Genomic DNA, 13741 nt, shown 5'->3' on the forward strand with positions numbered 1-13741 from the left:
CTGTTGGTGCAAGCCAGTTGACTCTAATGGGGCATGGTATGGCAGCCATTTTGATTATCAACAGCTTGAAAACGCTGTGCGGCTGACTTGACTATTACAGAACTGATCTTGTGTTTGTCACAGAACCACCAGACAAAATATTTAAAATGTTAAAAGAGGGGAATAGCCCATGAACCCCCCAAACAAACGTCTCCCTCTTCTACAGTGAATATACTACGGTCCTGGAGAGATACTGGGTGAGCATGCTTGTGTTCCAGCCCAGTACTATCACTTCTACAGTGAATATACTACGGTCCTGGAGAGATACTGGGTGAGCATGCTTGTGTTCCAGCCCAGTACTATCACACCAGTTTCAGGAAATCAACTGGACCATGATAAGTTGAATCAGGTATATAGTGCTGGGCTGGAACACAAGCTTGCACACCCAGTTTGCTCTCCAGGAATGGAGTTGGAGAACAACCCCTGTTGTCTGGTCCTGCTTACCTCCTCGTTAGGCGCCATGGCTCTGATCCCACGGTTGTCGACCGTGTCGCTACCCAGGGCTTTGTAGTAGTCCCCGGTGCTGGGCTGCTTGTTGAAGTTTCGAGACTTTCTGTTGGAGTCCACCCGACGCAGCCTATCGTGGTGATCTCCTGGAGTCAGTTGCTGGGTAGAAACAAGAAAGGGGCCAATGAGCAGTGAGTAAATATATAACATACTGAACAAAAATATAAATGCAACATGTAAAGTGTTGGTCCTATGTCTGCTGCCCGGTTCAGTTGAAACCGGGATTTATCCATGAAGAGCTCACTTCTCCAGCGTGCCAGTGGCCATCAAAGGTGAGCATTTGCCTACTGAAGTCGGTTACGATGCCGAACTGCAGTCAGGTCTAGACTCTGGTGAGGACGATGAGCATGCAGCTGAGTTTCCCTGAGATGGTTTCTGAAAGTTTGTACATAAATTCTTTGGTTGTGCAAACCCACAGTTTCATCAGCTGTCCAGGTGGCTGGTTTCAGACGATCCCACAGGTGAGGAAGCCAGATGTGGAGGTCCTGGGCTTGCGTGGTTGCATGTGGTCTGCGGTTGTGAGGCCGGTTGGACGTACTGTCAAATTCTCTAAAACGATGCTGGAGGCGGCTTATGGTAGAGAAATTAACATTAAATTCTCTGGCAACAGCTCTGGAGTCAGCATGCTAGTTGAACGCTCCCTCAAAACTGGAGACATCTGTGGCATTGTGTTGTGTGACAAAACTGCCCATTTTAGAGTGGCCTTTTATTGCGTCGTGTGGGCGAGCGGTTTGCTGATGTCAATATTGTGAACAAAGTGCCCCCTGGTGGTGGTGGGGTTATGGAATGGGCAGGAATAAGCTACGGATAACAAACAAAATGGCATTTTATCGATGGCCATTTGAATGCACACAGATACCGTGACGAGATCCTGAGGCCCATTGTCGTGCCATTAATTCGCCGCCATAACCTCATGTTTCAGCATGATAATGCACAGCCCCATGTTGCAAGGATCTGTACACAATTCCTGGAAGCTGAAACTGTCCCAGTTCTTCCATGGCCTGCATACTCAGACATGGCACCCATTGAGCACGTTTGGGATGCTCTGGATTGAAGTGTACGGCAGTGTGTTCCAGTTTCCGCCAATATCCAGCAACTTCGCACAGCCAGTGAAGAGGAGTGGGACAACATTCCACAGGCCACAATCAACAGCCTGATCAACTCTATGTGAAGGAGATGTGTTGCACTGCATGAGGCAAATGGTGGTCACACCAGATACGGACTCGTTTTCTGATCCACGCCTCTACTTTTTTTTAAAGGTATCTGTGACCAACAGATGCATATCTGTATTACCAGTCATGTGAAATCCATAGAATAGGGCCTAATGAAACTCAGTAAAAATCTGTGAAATTGTTACATGATAATGATTATTGATAGACCTCTTACTAAATATATTCACTGTTGCTTTCAAAGTCATCCAAAGGGTAGATTTAACAGAGCAAATGAAATGTAACCATACTTTATAAGTCACACAGTATATCATCAATGATACTATTTAGGCCTATATAGCATTTGCAAAGTCATCAACTGTTATTGTTTACATTTAACCCAGGGTTCAACTAAAAATATACAATACATATAGGCCTAGGAATTCAAGCTTTGGTCGATTTGAAATGTAACTTCCAAGTTAATCATTAATACGTTGGATCCACGTCTATCTCAACCAAAACTCTAACTTAAAGAAAACGACTAAATCAAATCAAACTTAAATTAAATGTATTTAAAGTTAGGTTAGATTAACTCCTATTCTTAAACATACATTTTTTAGTTGAGATAGAGACGTAAATCCAATATATCAATTATTAATTTGTAGACAAACTGGATATTGAATTGTTTTCAGTTGTCAACGCAACCAAATATCAAAGTGCAATTAAAGTTTGATTTGATTTAGTCCTATTCTTCAACTTTGATTCTTGGTTGAGATAGAGACGTCAATCCAACATATTCATTATTAACTTGTAGACAAACTGGAATTTGTTGACAAGCACACACAATTCAATATCAATTTTGTAATACAGTAAATAGCCTATCGACAAGTTAACAAATTATATGTTGGATTCATGTCTCCAACTAAACCAAAAATGTAAGTTAAAGAATAGGAATAAATCTAACTTATTTAAAGTGCACTTAAAGTTTGATTTGATTGAGCCACGGCTCAGATGAAACTATGATGTGTTGTCAACCAAACAATTCAATCATCTTTTTCTAATACAGTATCTTAACTTTAAGGCTATCTTGCAAACTAATGTAACTGTATTTATTTAACCTTAAAATGAGTAACACATCCATGGCCACTGAGGTAAGCCTACTGTAACTAAAAATGTCTTCTTATGTAATCATAGAAAGCATGCATGTTCAAGATAGCACGCAAAGGTTGCAGGTCCTTGGAGATCTTCACGATTGCTGTAATCTGTGCCGAATCTTGAACAGCATTGATCACTTGCACCATGTACGTTTAGTGTAATCTCAACTGGCATCCAGGTCATTTGGTTGTGCTATTAGAAACAAAATATCTGACATTGTATTCCCATTTGACCTTTGTTGTGCTTTTAAATGGTTGAAAGTAGGGCCAGTACAATACCAGTATCTCAATATGTTTTACACGGCAAAAATGAAAACACAAAGCAGACCAAACTCTTTGGTCCTTTAAAAACATGCTGTATGTAAAATATGGTGTGCTATAGCTTGGAAAATAAATACATGTGACTCTGGATGACAACATAATGATGTTTGTTTTCAACATTAGGGCTGTATTCCTAAAGAACTTAAATCCGCTTCTTGTTTTGTTGCCTTGCCACGATACTAACGAGTATCACGATACTGGTATCGTCCCGGCCCTAGTTGAAAGCGCAGATAACACATTTAGATGACAACTAAACCAAAAATACAGTTTTCTATTGGAATTTGGCTGTTCTTTTAAATGGTTGAAAGCATACTTATAACACATTGGGAATTCAACAAACTTATAGCTGTCTTTTTGAGTGGATAAATAAAGGTTGAAATCTCACTGATCTACATCAACCAAATATTACCCAAATTTCACCATTGAAATGATGAAAGTGTGCCCAGTGGGATGGCTCCTTCATCTCCGGGGTTCTCACTTTCCCATTCCGAGCTCTCTAGGCCACTTGTTGAGGAGAAAGTTCATTGGACCCCTGACACAATAGACCCATGTTTCAAAGATAGCTAGGACCTTAGAAGATACTGCTGTAGTCCAAGGTTGGGGACAATCCCAGTGGGCAAAAACTGGTTGAATCAACTTTGTTTCCACGTCATTTCAACTTCAAAAAAACAAACAACGTGACAACATTGAATCAACATGGAAAACTGAATGGATTTGCCAAAAGTCATCAACCTAAGGGCGTTTAGTCTTTTTTTCACCCAACCTTTAACCCAAATCATATGACATGGTGACATTTGTTGTTGATTTCACGGTTAGTTGACAACTCAACCAAATGAGAATCAAAACTAGACATTGAACTGACGTCTGTACCCAGTGGGATTTTATTTCAATTCCGTAAGTAAATATGAGTTGATCCCAAACCTCTTCTTCAATATGTTTTAATCTTGTGTACTAAACACCAATGGAGTGCTTTTCCACCTACGTCTTTTTTGGGGGGGAATTTACCTAATGCAAAGTATTGCATTACGACTATTTGCATTGAGTGCATTGCTTGACTAAGAAAAGCTGGGATGTGTGGGCCTTTTCTTTCCTTTCCATCTCCTCAACTCAGTTAAGTATGGCCAGGCTTACTCCGTGAGATTGAACAGCCCGAGTGTGTGCTTTTTTAAAGAATTCATGCTCACAAAAACACATGAAATAGTTGTACTCTACGAAATACCACCCAGCAACCAAGCAGTAGAACGAGGGGAAAACGATTTCTTATTTTGGGCTCTGTACTTATCACTATAGATAGACAAGTATATTGTTTATAGTCCACAGAGTATAACCAATCAATCAGATACAGGATTATACTATATTCATAGAAAGTGAATAAAGTGAGAAGGCGGTTGATTTCATTCGAAGCTATCGGGTCAACGTCCTCATTTCAGACGCTCACTTTGCCTGTCAAATCGCACAAAAACAAGAGCATCACAACCGGCAAATGTCGACATTTACATTTGAATCGCATTCATTTTGTTTTCGAGAGGTACCGCGGCACAACCTAGAGACATCCAACAGATGTCTAAAATCCTAGACAATGTACACACAGGCAGAAATAATTGACAGTGATCCCCAAAGGCTGTGACGTCACTCTTTCCCTTTATATTGTCCTGTTGTTTATTTTATATTTTCTTGTCCTATGTGGCATTATGGGTGTATTTACATTGTTGACTTACGTCTGCTGTCAGAGACAAGGTCCCAGAGCAGCACTTAGCCAATTGTGTACGTGTGTGTAATGTGAGTAGGGAAATCCACAGGTGGTTTAATGGTCATCCTCTGAGGGATTGAGGGACATCATAATAGGTAGCAGACCCGTGTACAAAGTCTTAAGACCACCACCCCTACTCCACCATAACCACCCTTAACCCCAACACCTCCCATCACACTGATGTCTGGCTGTTGGATAGACACGGCGATCTGTGTTCATTTAGCGCGCGATCTGTGTTTTCTTCTTACTTTACTGTTGAACGGGTCAATGTGGTCGCGCTGTGGGATACATCTCATTTGCATGGACCACTACTAAAATCAGAAACATACATCTAATTTGCATGGACGACGACTAAAATCAGAAACATACATTACATTTGCATGGACGACTACTAAAATCAGAAACATACATTACATTTGCATGGACGACTACTAAAATCAGAAACATACATCTACGGTTGGTTGTGCATGGTTGGAGAAGCAATGAGCGTTCAAGTGTCCGTTCATACTTTGTCAATAATTCAGTAGCTCATATGAAAGATATGAGCAAGTACATCATACATATGAAGTATGTTTCAGTGAGGGGATCATTGCATGAAAAAGCCTCCACTTATTAAAAAAAAAGAGACATTGTGCAACATAAGACTGGTCCTTAATAAAACAACCTCTAATTTGATTTGATAAAGTGATAGGGGTCTGAGACATATTTTTGCAAAGTCATATCTGTCTGGCTTGTTAGCTTCCTTTTCCATCTAGCCAACTAGGAATGACAAATCTACAACCCCCTCAGAACCTATGCAGTGTAATCAGTGTTTCCCTTGTGATTTCTTTCCATTTAAAATGTTTTACCATCCTGAAAATTATGGGAGTAGCGGCAACGATTTACCAACAGTGGCCCTGGGGAAACACTGGTACTGTATGTTCCCCATATGCAAAGATGCCATACAACACAACCATTCATACAAAGAGCACATCCTCCCTCCCTTACAAAGCAACTGCTAATACCCACGCAGGTCGGTATAAACCAAGAGATTGCTCGTAATAACACTTCAAATGCAACAGTTCCCCTTTAAGACGGCCAAGTCACTCACAGAAAAAGCTGTGGTCACTTTCAGGCTTACCGTAGTTTCAGTTCTTTCCCCTCAGTAGTACTTTTGGTCTTGACAGATCCGACCCAGAAGCTCAGAGGTGCACTGAGAGCAGCAGTCACCACATTTCCAGATCTCCTCGTCCCCCTGTGCTCTACTGTGTCACTCTACCTGGCCCTCTCACTTTACCCACAGGCCCTCATTAATAAGGCACACCTACAGCGACCCGTGACATCAGCGCTTCAGGCCGCCGACCAACCAACCACAGCGCGGCACACGCCCGGATGAGCTCTTATGCAAAGTACGGAGCAGTAAAGGGCCCAGGCAGTGCGGGCACAACCCTCATGGCTGCCCACACTCAAATCTCCCAGGGTTTATGGATTAGAAGAATTCCTGCTGGCTCCATTTTGATTAGCTATGAAAGGCCAGACAACACCTTCTTTGCTACTGTTATAATTGTATAGCGAGCCGATCCTATAAAAAACGTCAGTCATAATACATAAGTCTGAGTCTAAGTGGCCAATGTACAAAAACATCACCTGTCACAAAACAAAAACACTGAATGGGGGGGTTGAATTCAAGCAAACCTGCACTGCGAAAACCTGTACTGTAGGGAACAAAAACTACATAGCACCAGCAAAGCACAAAATGGCCCCTCTGAGTTTTGTTTGATTGTACTTAGAATGGGAATCTGCAGTTGCTACATCCATTTTTGGACTTTTTTGGATAAATTAATGATATACAGTACAAGTCAAAAGTTTGGACACACCTACTCATTCCAGGGTTTTTCTTTATTTTTAGTTATTTTTAGTTCATTTGTGGAATTTCTTTCCTTCTTAATGCATTTGAGCCAATCAGTTGTGTTGTGACAAGGTAGGGGTGGTACACAGAAGATAGCCCTATTTGGTAAAAGACCAAGTCCATATTATGGCAAGAATAGCTCAAATAAGCAAAGCGAAACAGTCCATCATTACTTTAAGACATGAAGGTCAGTCAATCAGAAACATTTCAAGAACTTTGAAAGTTTCTTCAAGTGCAGTCACAAAAACCTTCAAGCGCTATGATGAAACTGGCTCTCATGAGGACCACCACAGGAAAGGAAGACCCAGAGTTACCTCTGCTGCAGAGAATAAGTTAAGTGTTAACTGCACCTCAGATTGCAGTCCAAATAAATGCTTCAGAGTTCAAGTAACAGACACATCTGAACATCAACTTTTCAGAGGAGACTGCGTGAATCAGACCTTCATGGTCGAATTGCTGCAAAGAAACCACTACTAAAAGGACACCAATAAGAAGAAGCGACTGGCTCGGGCTAAACACACGAGCAATGGACATTAGACCAGTGGAAAACTGTCCTTTGGTCTGATCAGTACAAATTTGAGATTGTTGGTTCCAACCGCCGTGTTCTTGTGAGATGAGGAGTAGGTGATTGGTTGATCTACGCATTTGTGGATCCCACCGTGAAGCATGGAGGAGGAGGTGTCATGTTTGGGGGTGCTTTGCTGGTGACACTGTCTGTGATTTATTTAAAATTCAAGGCACACTTAACCAGCATGGCTACCACAGCATTCTGCAGCAAAACACAATCCCATATGGTTTGCGCTTAGTGGGACTATCATTTGTTTTTCAACAGGAAAATGACCCAACACACTTTCAGAATGTGTAAGGGCTATTTGACCACAAAGGAGAGGGATGGAGTGCTGCATCAGATAACCTGACCACAATCACCCAACCTCAACCCATTGAGATGGTTTGGGATGAGTTGGACCGCAGAGTGAAGGAAAAAGCAGCCAACAAGTGCTCAGCATATGTGGGAACTCCTTCAAGACTGCTGGAAAAGCATTCCAGGTTAAGCTAGTTGAAAGAATGCCAAGAGTGTGCAAAGCTGTCATCAAGGCAAAGGGTGGCTACTTTGAAGAATCTAAAATAAATTAAATGTTGATTTGTTTAACACTTTCTTGGTTACTACATGATTCCATATGTGTTATTTCATCATTTTGATGTCTTCACAATTGTTCTACAATGTAGAAAACTGTCAAAATAAATAAAACCCTTGAATGACTAGGTGTGTCCAAACTTTTGACTGGTACTGTATACCAATTGATTCTTATAGAATGTACAGTTGAAGTCGATAGTTTACATACACTTAGGTTGGAGTCATTAAAACTTGTTTTCAACCACTCCACAAATTTCTTGTTAACAAACTATAGTTTTGGCAAGTCGGTTAGAACATCTACTTTGTGCATGACATAAGTAATGTTTCCAACAATTGTTTCCAGACAGATTATTTCACTTATAATTCACTGTATCACAAATCCAATGGGTCAGAAGTTTACATACACTATGTCGACTGTGCCTTTTAACAGCTTGGAAAATTCCAGAAAATGGCTTTAGAAGCTTCTGATAGGCTAATTGACATCATTTGAGTCAATTGGAGGTGTACCTGTGGATGTATTTCAAGGCCTACCTTCAAACTCAGTGCCTCTTTGCTTGACAAGTCTGATTCATCCTTGGGAGCAATTTCCAAACGCCTGAAGGTACCACGTTCATCTGTACAAACAATAGTACGCAAGTATAAACACCATGGGACCACGCAGCCGTCATACCGCTCAAGAAGGAGACGCATTCTGTCTCCAGAGATGAACGTACTTTGGTGCGAAAAGTGCAAATCAATCCCAGAACAACAGCAAAGGACCTTGTGGAGATGTTGGAGAAAACAGGTACAAAAGTATCTATATCCACAGTAAAACGAGTCCTATGTCGACATAACCTGAAAGGCCGCTCAGCAAGGACGAAGCCACTGCTCCAAAACCGCCATAAAAATGCCAGACTATGGTTTGCAACTGCACATGGGGACAAAGATCATACTTTTTGAAGAAATGTCCTCTGGTCTGATGAAACAAAAATTGAACTGTTTGGCCATAATGACCATCGTTATGTTTGGAGGAGAAAGAGGGAGGCTTGCAAGCCGAAGAACACCATCCCAACCGTCAAGCACGGGGGTGGCAGCATCATGTTGTGGGGGTGCTTTGCTGCAGGAGGGACGGGTGCACTTCACAAAATAGATGACATCATGAGGGAGGAAAATGATGTGGATATACTGAAGCAACATCTCAAGACATCAGTCAGGAAGTCAAAGTTTGGTTGCAAATGGGTCTTCCAAATGGAAAATGACCCCAAGCATACTTCCAAAGTTGTGGCAAAATGGCGTAAGGACAACAAAGTCAAGGTATTGGACTGGCCATCACAAAGCCCTGACCTCAATCTTATAGAAAATTTGTGGGCAGAAATGAAAAAGCGTGTGCGAGCAAGGAGGTCTACAAAACTGACTCCGTTACACCAGATCTGTCACGAGGAATGGGCCAAAATTCACCCAACTTATTGTGGGAAGCTTGTGTAAGGCTACCCGAAACGTTTGACCCAAGTTAAACAATTTAAAGGCAATGCTACCAAATACTAATTGAGTGTATGTAAACTTCTGACCCACTGGGAATGTGATGAAAGAAATAAAAGCTGAAATAAATCATTCTCTCTACTATTTTTCTGACATTTCACATTCTTAAAATAATAAAAAATTAATTAATTGACCTAAGACAGGGAATTTTTACTAGGATTAAATGTCAGGAATTGTGAAAAACTGAGTTTAAATGTATTTGGCTAAGGTGTATGTAAACTTCCGACTTCAACTGTAGCTTATAGATAAATGCCTCATGAGCTTAAACTGTCAAACCCCATCAGAACACAAAATATTAGCTTGTTTTAACTCCATTGTTTGTAAACATAAACCATGTATAGCCTCAAAACATGCTTGAATCTAATTTGTATATACTGGATAGTCAGTCCTTGCATCCTTAGCTATGTCTATGAATTTGAGAGTGGTTACATTTCTCCAGCCCAATCCCTCAGCCTTTTAGCCCAATCCCTCAGCTTTTAACCAAGAAGCGGGTGTTTCAACAAAAGACTGCTACTTTAACGTAACTTCTGGGAAGTGAAGATAAGTCCATGGGTGCTGATAGGTAGATAAACAATTTACCAGGATAGTGTTACCCTGCTTTGCCGTTTCTATGGCATGCCGGGCAGATTGTTTTCACTGTGTCTATGGTCTCTCTCTCCTCTCTCCTGTGTGTGTGTGTGTTTAATTGTTAATGAAGGCGCACACAGGGCTCATCACCTGGGTACCGTGAAGGGGGGAGGGGAGCTCATTAAGAAGACCCTCCCTCCTGGGCCGAACGGCACACACTCAGACCATGGCAACTGACCACACCATGGAGACATGCCATGACAACAATATTGTTATGTTGTTACAGTATGTAAATTGGACTGGGGTATTTACCAGTAACTCAGTCATCAAACACCTGTAAGTCTAAACCATGTTTCATTCTCTATCATTCAGGGGACACTTATTACAGAGATGTGACTTGGTAACCTATAACGGTCACCTTTAAAATAGATTGTGTTTTATGGCAAATTGAACATCTGTCAGTGCCAGTGGTGCAGTTTAAGATGATTACATATTATGAGCATGGCCTTATTTCCATTACTGCATATTGGATAACCGTCATTGGGGTGGCAGGGTAGCCTAGTGGTTAGAGTGTTGGGCTAGTAACCGAAAGGTTGCAAGTTCAAATCCCCGAGCTGACAAGGTACAAATCTGTCGCTCTGCCCCAGAACAAAGCAGTTAACCCACTGTTCCTAGGCCGTCATTGAAAATAAGAATTTGTTCTTAACTGACTTGCCTAGTTAAATAAAGGTACAAATTAAAAAAATAAATTCCATTCATCCAGCTCAATGTAACATCAACAGGTTTAGGCAACTACATGACTACTACACTCAACATTTCCCTTTACCCACCATGAGGTTGCTACAACCTAACCTATGAATGAAAGCTTGCAACGTAGGTTGAGACAAATTTAAGTAATCAAGGTGACAGACAGTGACATATTCAATTCCCACCGCCTTGCACACTCTTGCCTGCATCTAGCTGATCTAGGGTGCAATCATTAGTCCAACAGTTGCAAACGAGAGTTTCTACTGGACAAATTCAGATATGTTTATCCCTGTTTTGTTCAAGAAACGTTTTTCAACAGAATCGGCTGAATGAATACCCCTGATCACACGCAAACACAGTTCACTTTCATAGCAGCCACATACAAACAGCATGAGCCCTTTGGTCATTGGATAATTCCTTCTCACATCTCCTCTCACCTGTTCCCTTTGCTTGTAGACTTCAGTGCACAACACATCCGCTGTCTGTGACCAGAAAAAAAAAACTTTCCAAGCCAAAATCTTCATATCATTACCGCTAACCACTACACACAGCCTACATCGTTGTCACCATATTAGCTAACGTCATAGTCAACATAGTTCTATTAGCTAGTCAGCAAGCAGTTTAGCAGTTCAACTGGCGGGCCCTGATGGCAATAAATTAATCAAACCAAAAGCTTACCTTGACTTGGAAGAGTTTCAGTGTTGGATAGCCACAGCCAGCTAGCTAACATTGCATCCCCCTCTGTTTGAACCGAGTGTTTGTGTAGGCTAAACTAACTAACTGCATTCGCTAGCTAACTGAAAAAAATACAACATATAGCTCTCTCTCCCTCTCTCTCGCTTCTCCTTAATTTTTATAGAAATGTATTGGTTCAAAACTGTTCAACTATTGTCTTTCACTCTCGTTGTGTCAACTACACCACATTTTATGCACTGCAGTGCTAGCTAGCTATATCTTATGCTTTCAGTACTAGATTAATTATCTGATCCTACACCATGGTACCACTATACAGAGTGCTGTTGAGGCTACTGTAGACCTTTGGTGACACGTGAATATACAGTACGAGTCAAACGTTTGGACACCTACTCATTCAAGGGGTTTCTTTTATTTGTACTATTTTCTACACTGTAGAATAATAGTTCAAAACTATGAAATAACACATATGGAATCATGTAGTAACCAAAAAAGTGTTAAACAAATCCAAATATATTTTACATTTTAGATTCATCAAAGTAGCCACCATTTGAAAAACAAATTATAGTCCCACTAAGCGCAAACCAGATGGGATGGCATATCGCTGCAAAATGCTGTGGTAGCCATGCTGGTTAAGTGTGCCTTGAATTCTAAATAAATCACAGACCGTGTCACCAGCAAAGCACCACCACACCTCCTCCTCCATGCTTCACGGTGGGAACCACACATACGGAGATCATCCGTTCACCTAATCTGTGTCTCAAAAAGACACGGCGGTTGGGACCAAAAATCACAAATTTGGACTCTGGACAGATTTCCACTGGTCTAATGTCCATTGCTCGTGTTTCTGGGCCCAAGCAAGTCTCTTCTTATTATTGGTGTCCTTTAGTAGTGGTTTCTTTGCAGCAATTCTACCATGAAGGTCTGATTCACGCAGTCTCCTCTGAACAGTTGATGTTGAGATGTGTCTGTTACTTGAACTCTGTGAAGCCTTTACTTGGGCTGCAATCTGAGGTGCAGTTAACTCTAATGAATGCATCCTCTGCAGCAGAGGTAATTAAAAATAAAGTACATTACAATGATATATTTTAGTTTATGGGGACTGAATTCTAAGTTAGGGCTACCAAGCTTGCTAGGACAGACCAGATACAACTTAAATTATCACTGAGGGTTGAAGTGAGAGGTGTCAAAGCCTTTGAGTCCAACAAATGGCAGGAGTCTCTCACAGCCTACCCAACCAAAACCCAGATGCCTTTGAAGCCCCCTCCCGCTGTTCAGAGACTGGCATTTTCTACAAGAAATCTACCTCCAGAAATAACAGCTTCTCCCAAGTGGGTGTGACACCTACTCCCGTTGCCTGCTGCACTGCTGCTTGGGCTCCACCTGGCGATCTGTTTCCCATCTGCCCTGGCCTGTCTCCCCCTGTCTGGTACAGGTACCCTCACCACACTCCCCCCTCTCTCCCAAGCTTTGGCTCACCTCCAGCACACACACACTGTTGGGGCGAGTGACTCTGAACTTACAATGGCTAGCCCCAAGTCGTCATATATATATATTTTTTCTCATGCATTTTGCTATTTCCTATAAGAACTTTCTTGTTTACCCAACCGTGGGACAGACTGTTTGTTCCCACACTCGGGACTCTGACTCTACTGGCTACACAGACTTTTGGTCTCCCATCCTATTCTAACCACCTCTCGCCGGCTTTGTATTCATGTTACCTGATGAAATTGCTGTACAATATGATCTTGTTGCCATCTGATGCACATTCAATTGTCATAAATCAACACTCCAGAGCTCTCCCTGTCCTCTGCCGTGCCTTGATTGTATTACTGCTGATGTTATCTGGAAATGTGCATGTACACCCTGGCCCATCTACTTTTGCTAGCCCCAATTCTGACTTGTGCTCTGATATCTGCTTCACTGATTTCTGCTCTCGTAAAAGCCTGGGTTTTCTGCACGTTAACACTAGAAGCTTATTACCTAAAATGGATCAATTGAAAGTGTGGGTTCACAGCTCCAATCCAGATGTGTTGGTCATTACTGAGACGTGGTTAAGGAAGAGTGTTTTGAATAATGATGTTAACCTCTCTAGGGTATGTGGGACGGTAGAGTCCCACCTCGTCAACAGCCAGTGAAACTGCAGGGCGCCAAATTCAAAACAACAGAAATCCCATAATTTAAATTCCTCAAACATACAAGTATTTTACACCATTTTAAAGATACACTTGTTGTAAATCCAGCCAAAGTGTCCGATTTCAAAAAGATTTTACG

General features: G+C 41.6%; 1 protein-coding gene across 1 annotated transcript in view; it reads right to left on the reverse strand.

Annotated features, from left to right (window-relative positions):
• espn (espin) overlaps nt 1–13741 on the reverse strand; it is a 114560-nt gene that overhangs the window by 46616 nt on the left and 54203 nt on the right. The window contains exon 8 of the mRNA XM_071371544.1: nt 484–645. Coding sequence (XP_071227645.1) covers nt 484–645 — 162 coding nt within the window. The remainder of the gene's footprint in view (nt 1–483; nt 646–13741) is intronic.

The sequence above is a fragment of the Salvelinus alpinus genome, chromosome 28 (genome assembly GCF_045679555.1).
Source record: "Salvelinus alpinus chromosome 28, SLU_Salpinus.1, whole genome shotgun sequence".
Taxonomy (NCBI): domain Eukaryota; kingdom Metazoa; phylum Chordata; class Actinopteri; order Salmoniformes; family Salmonidae; genus Salvelinus; species Salvelinus alpinus.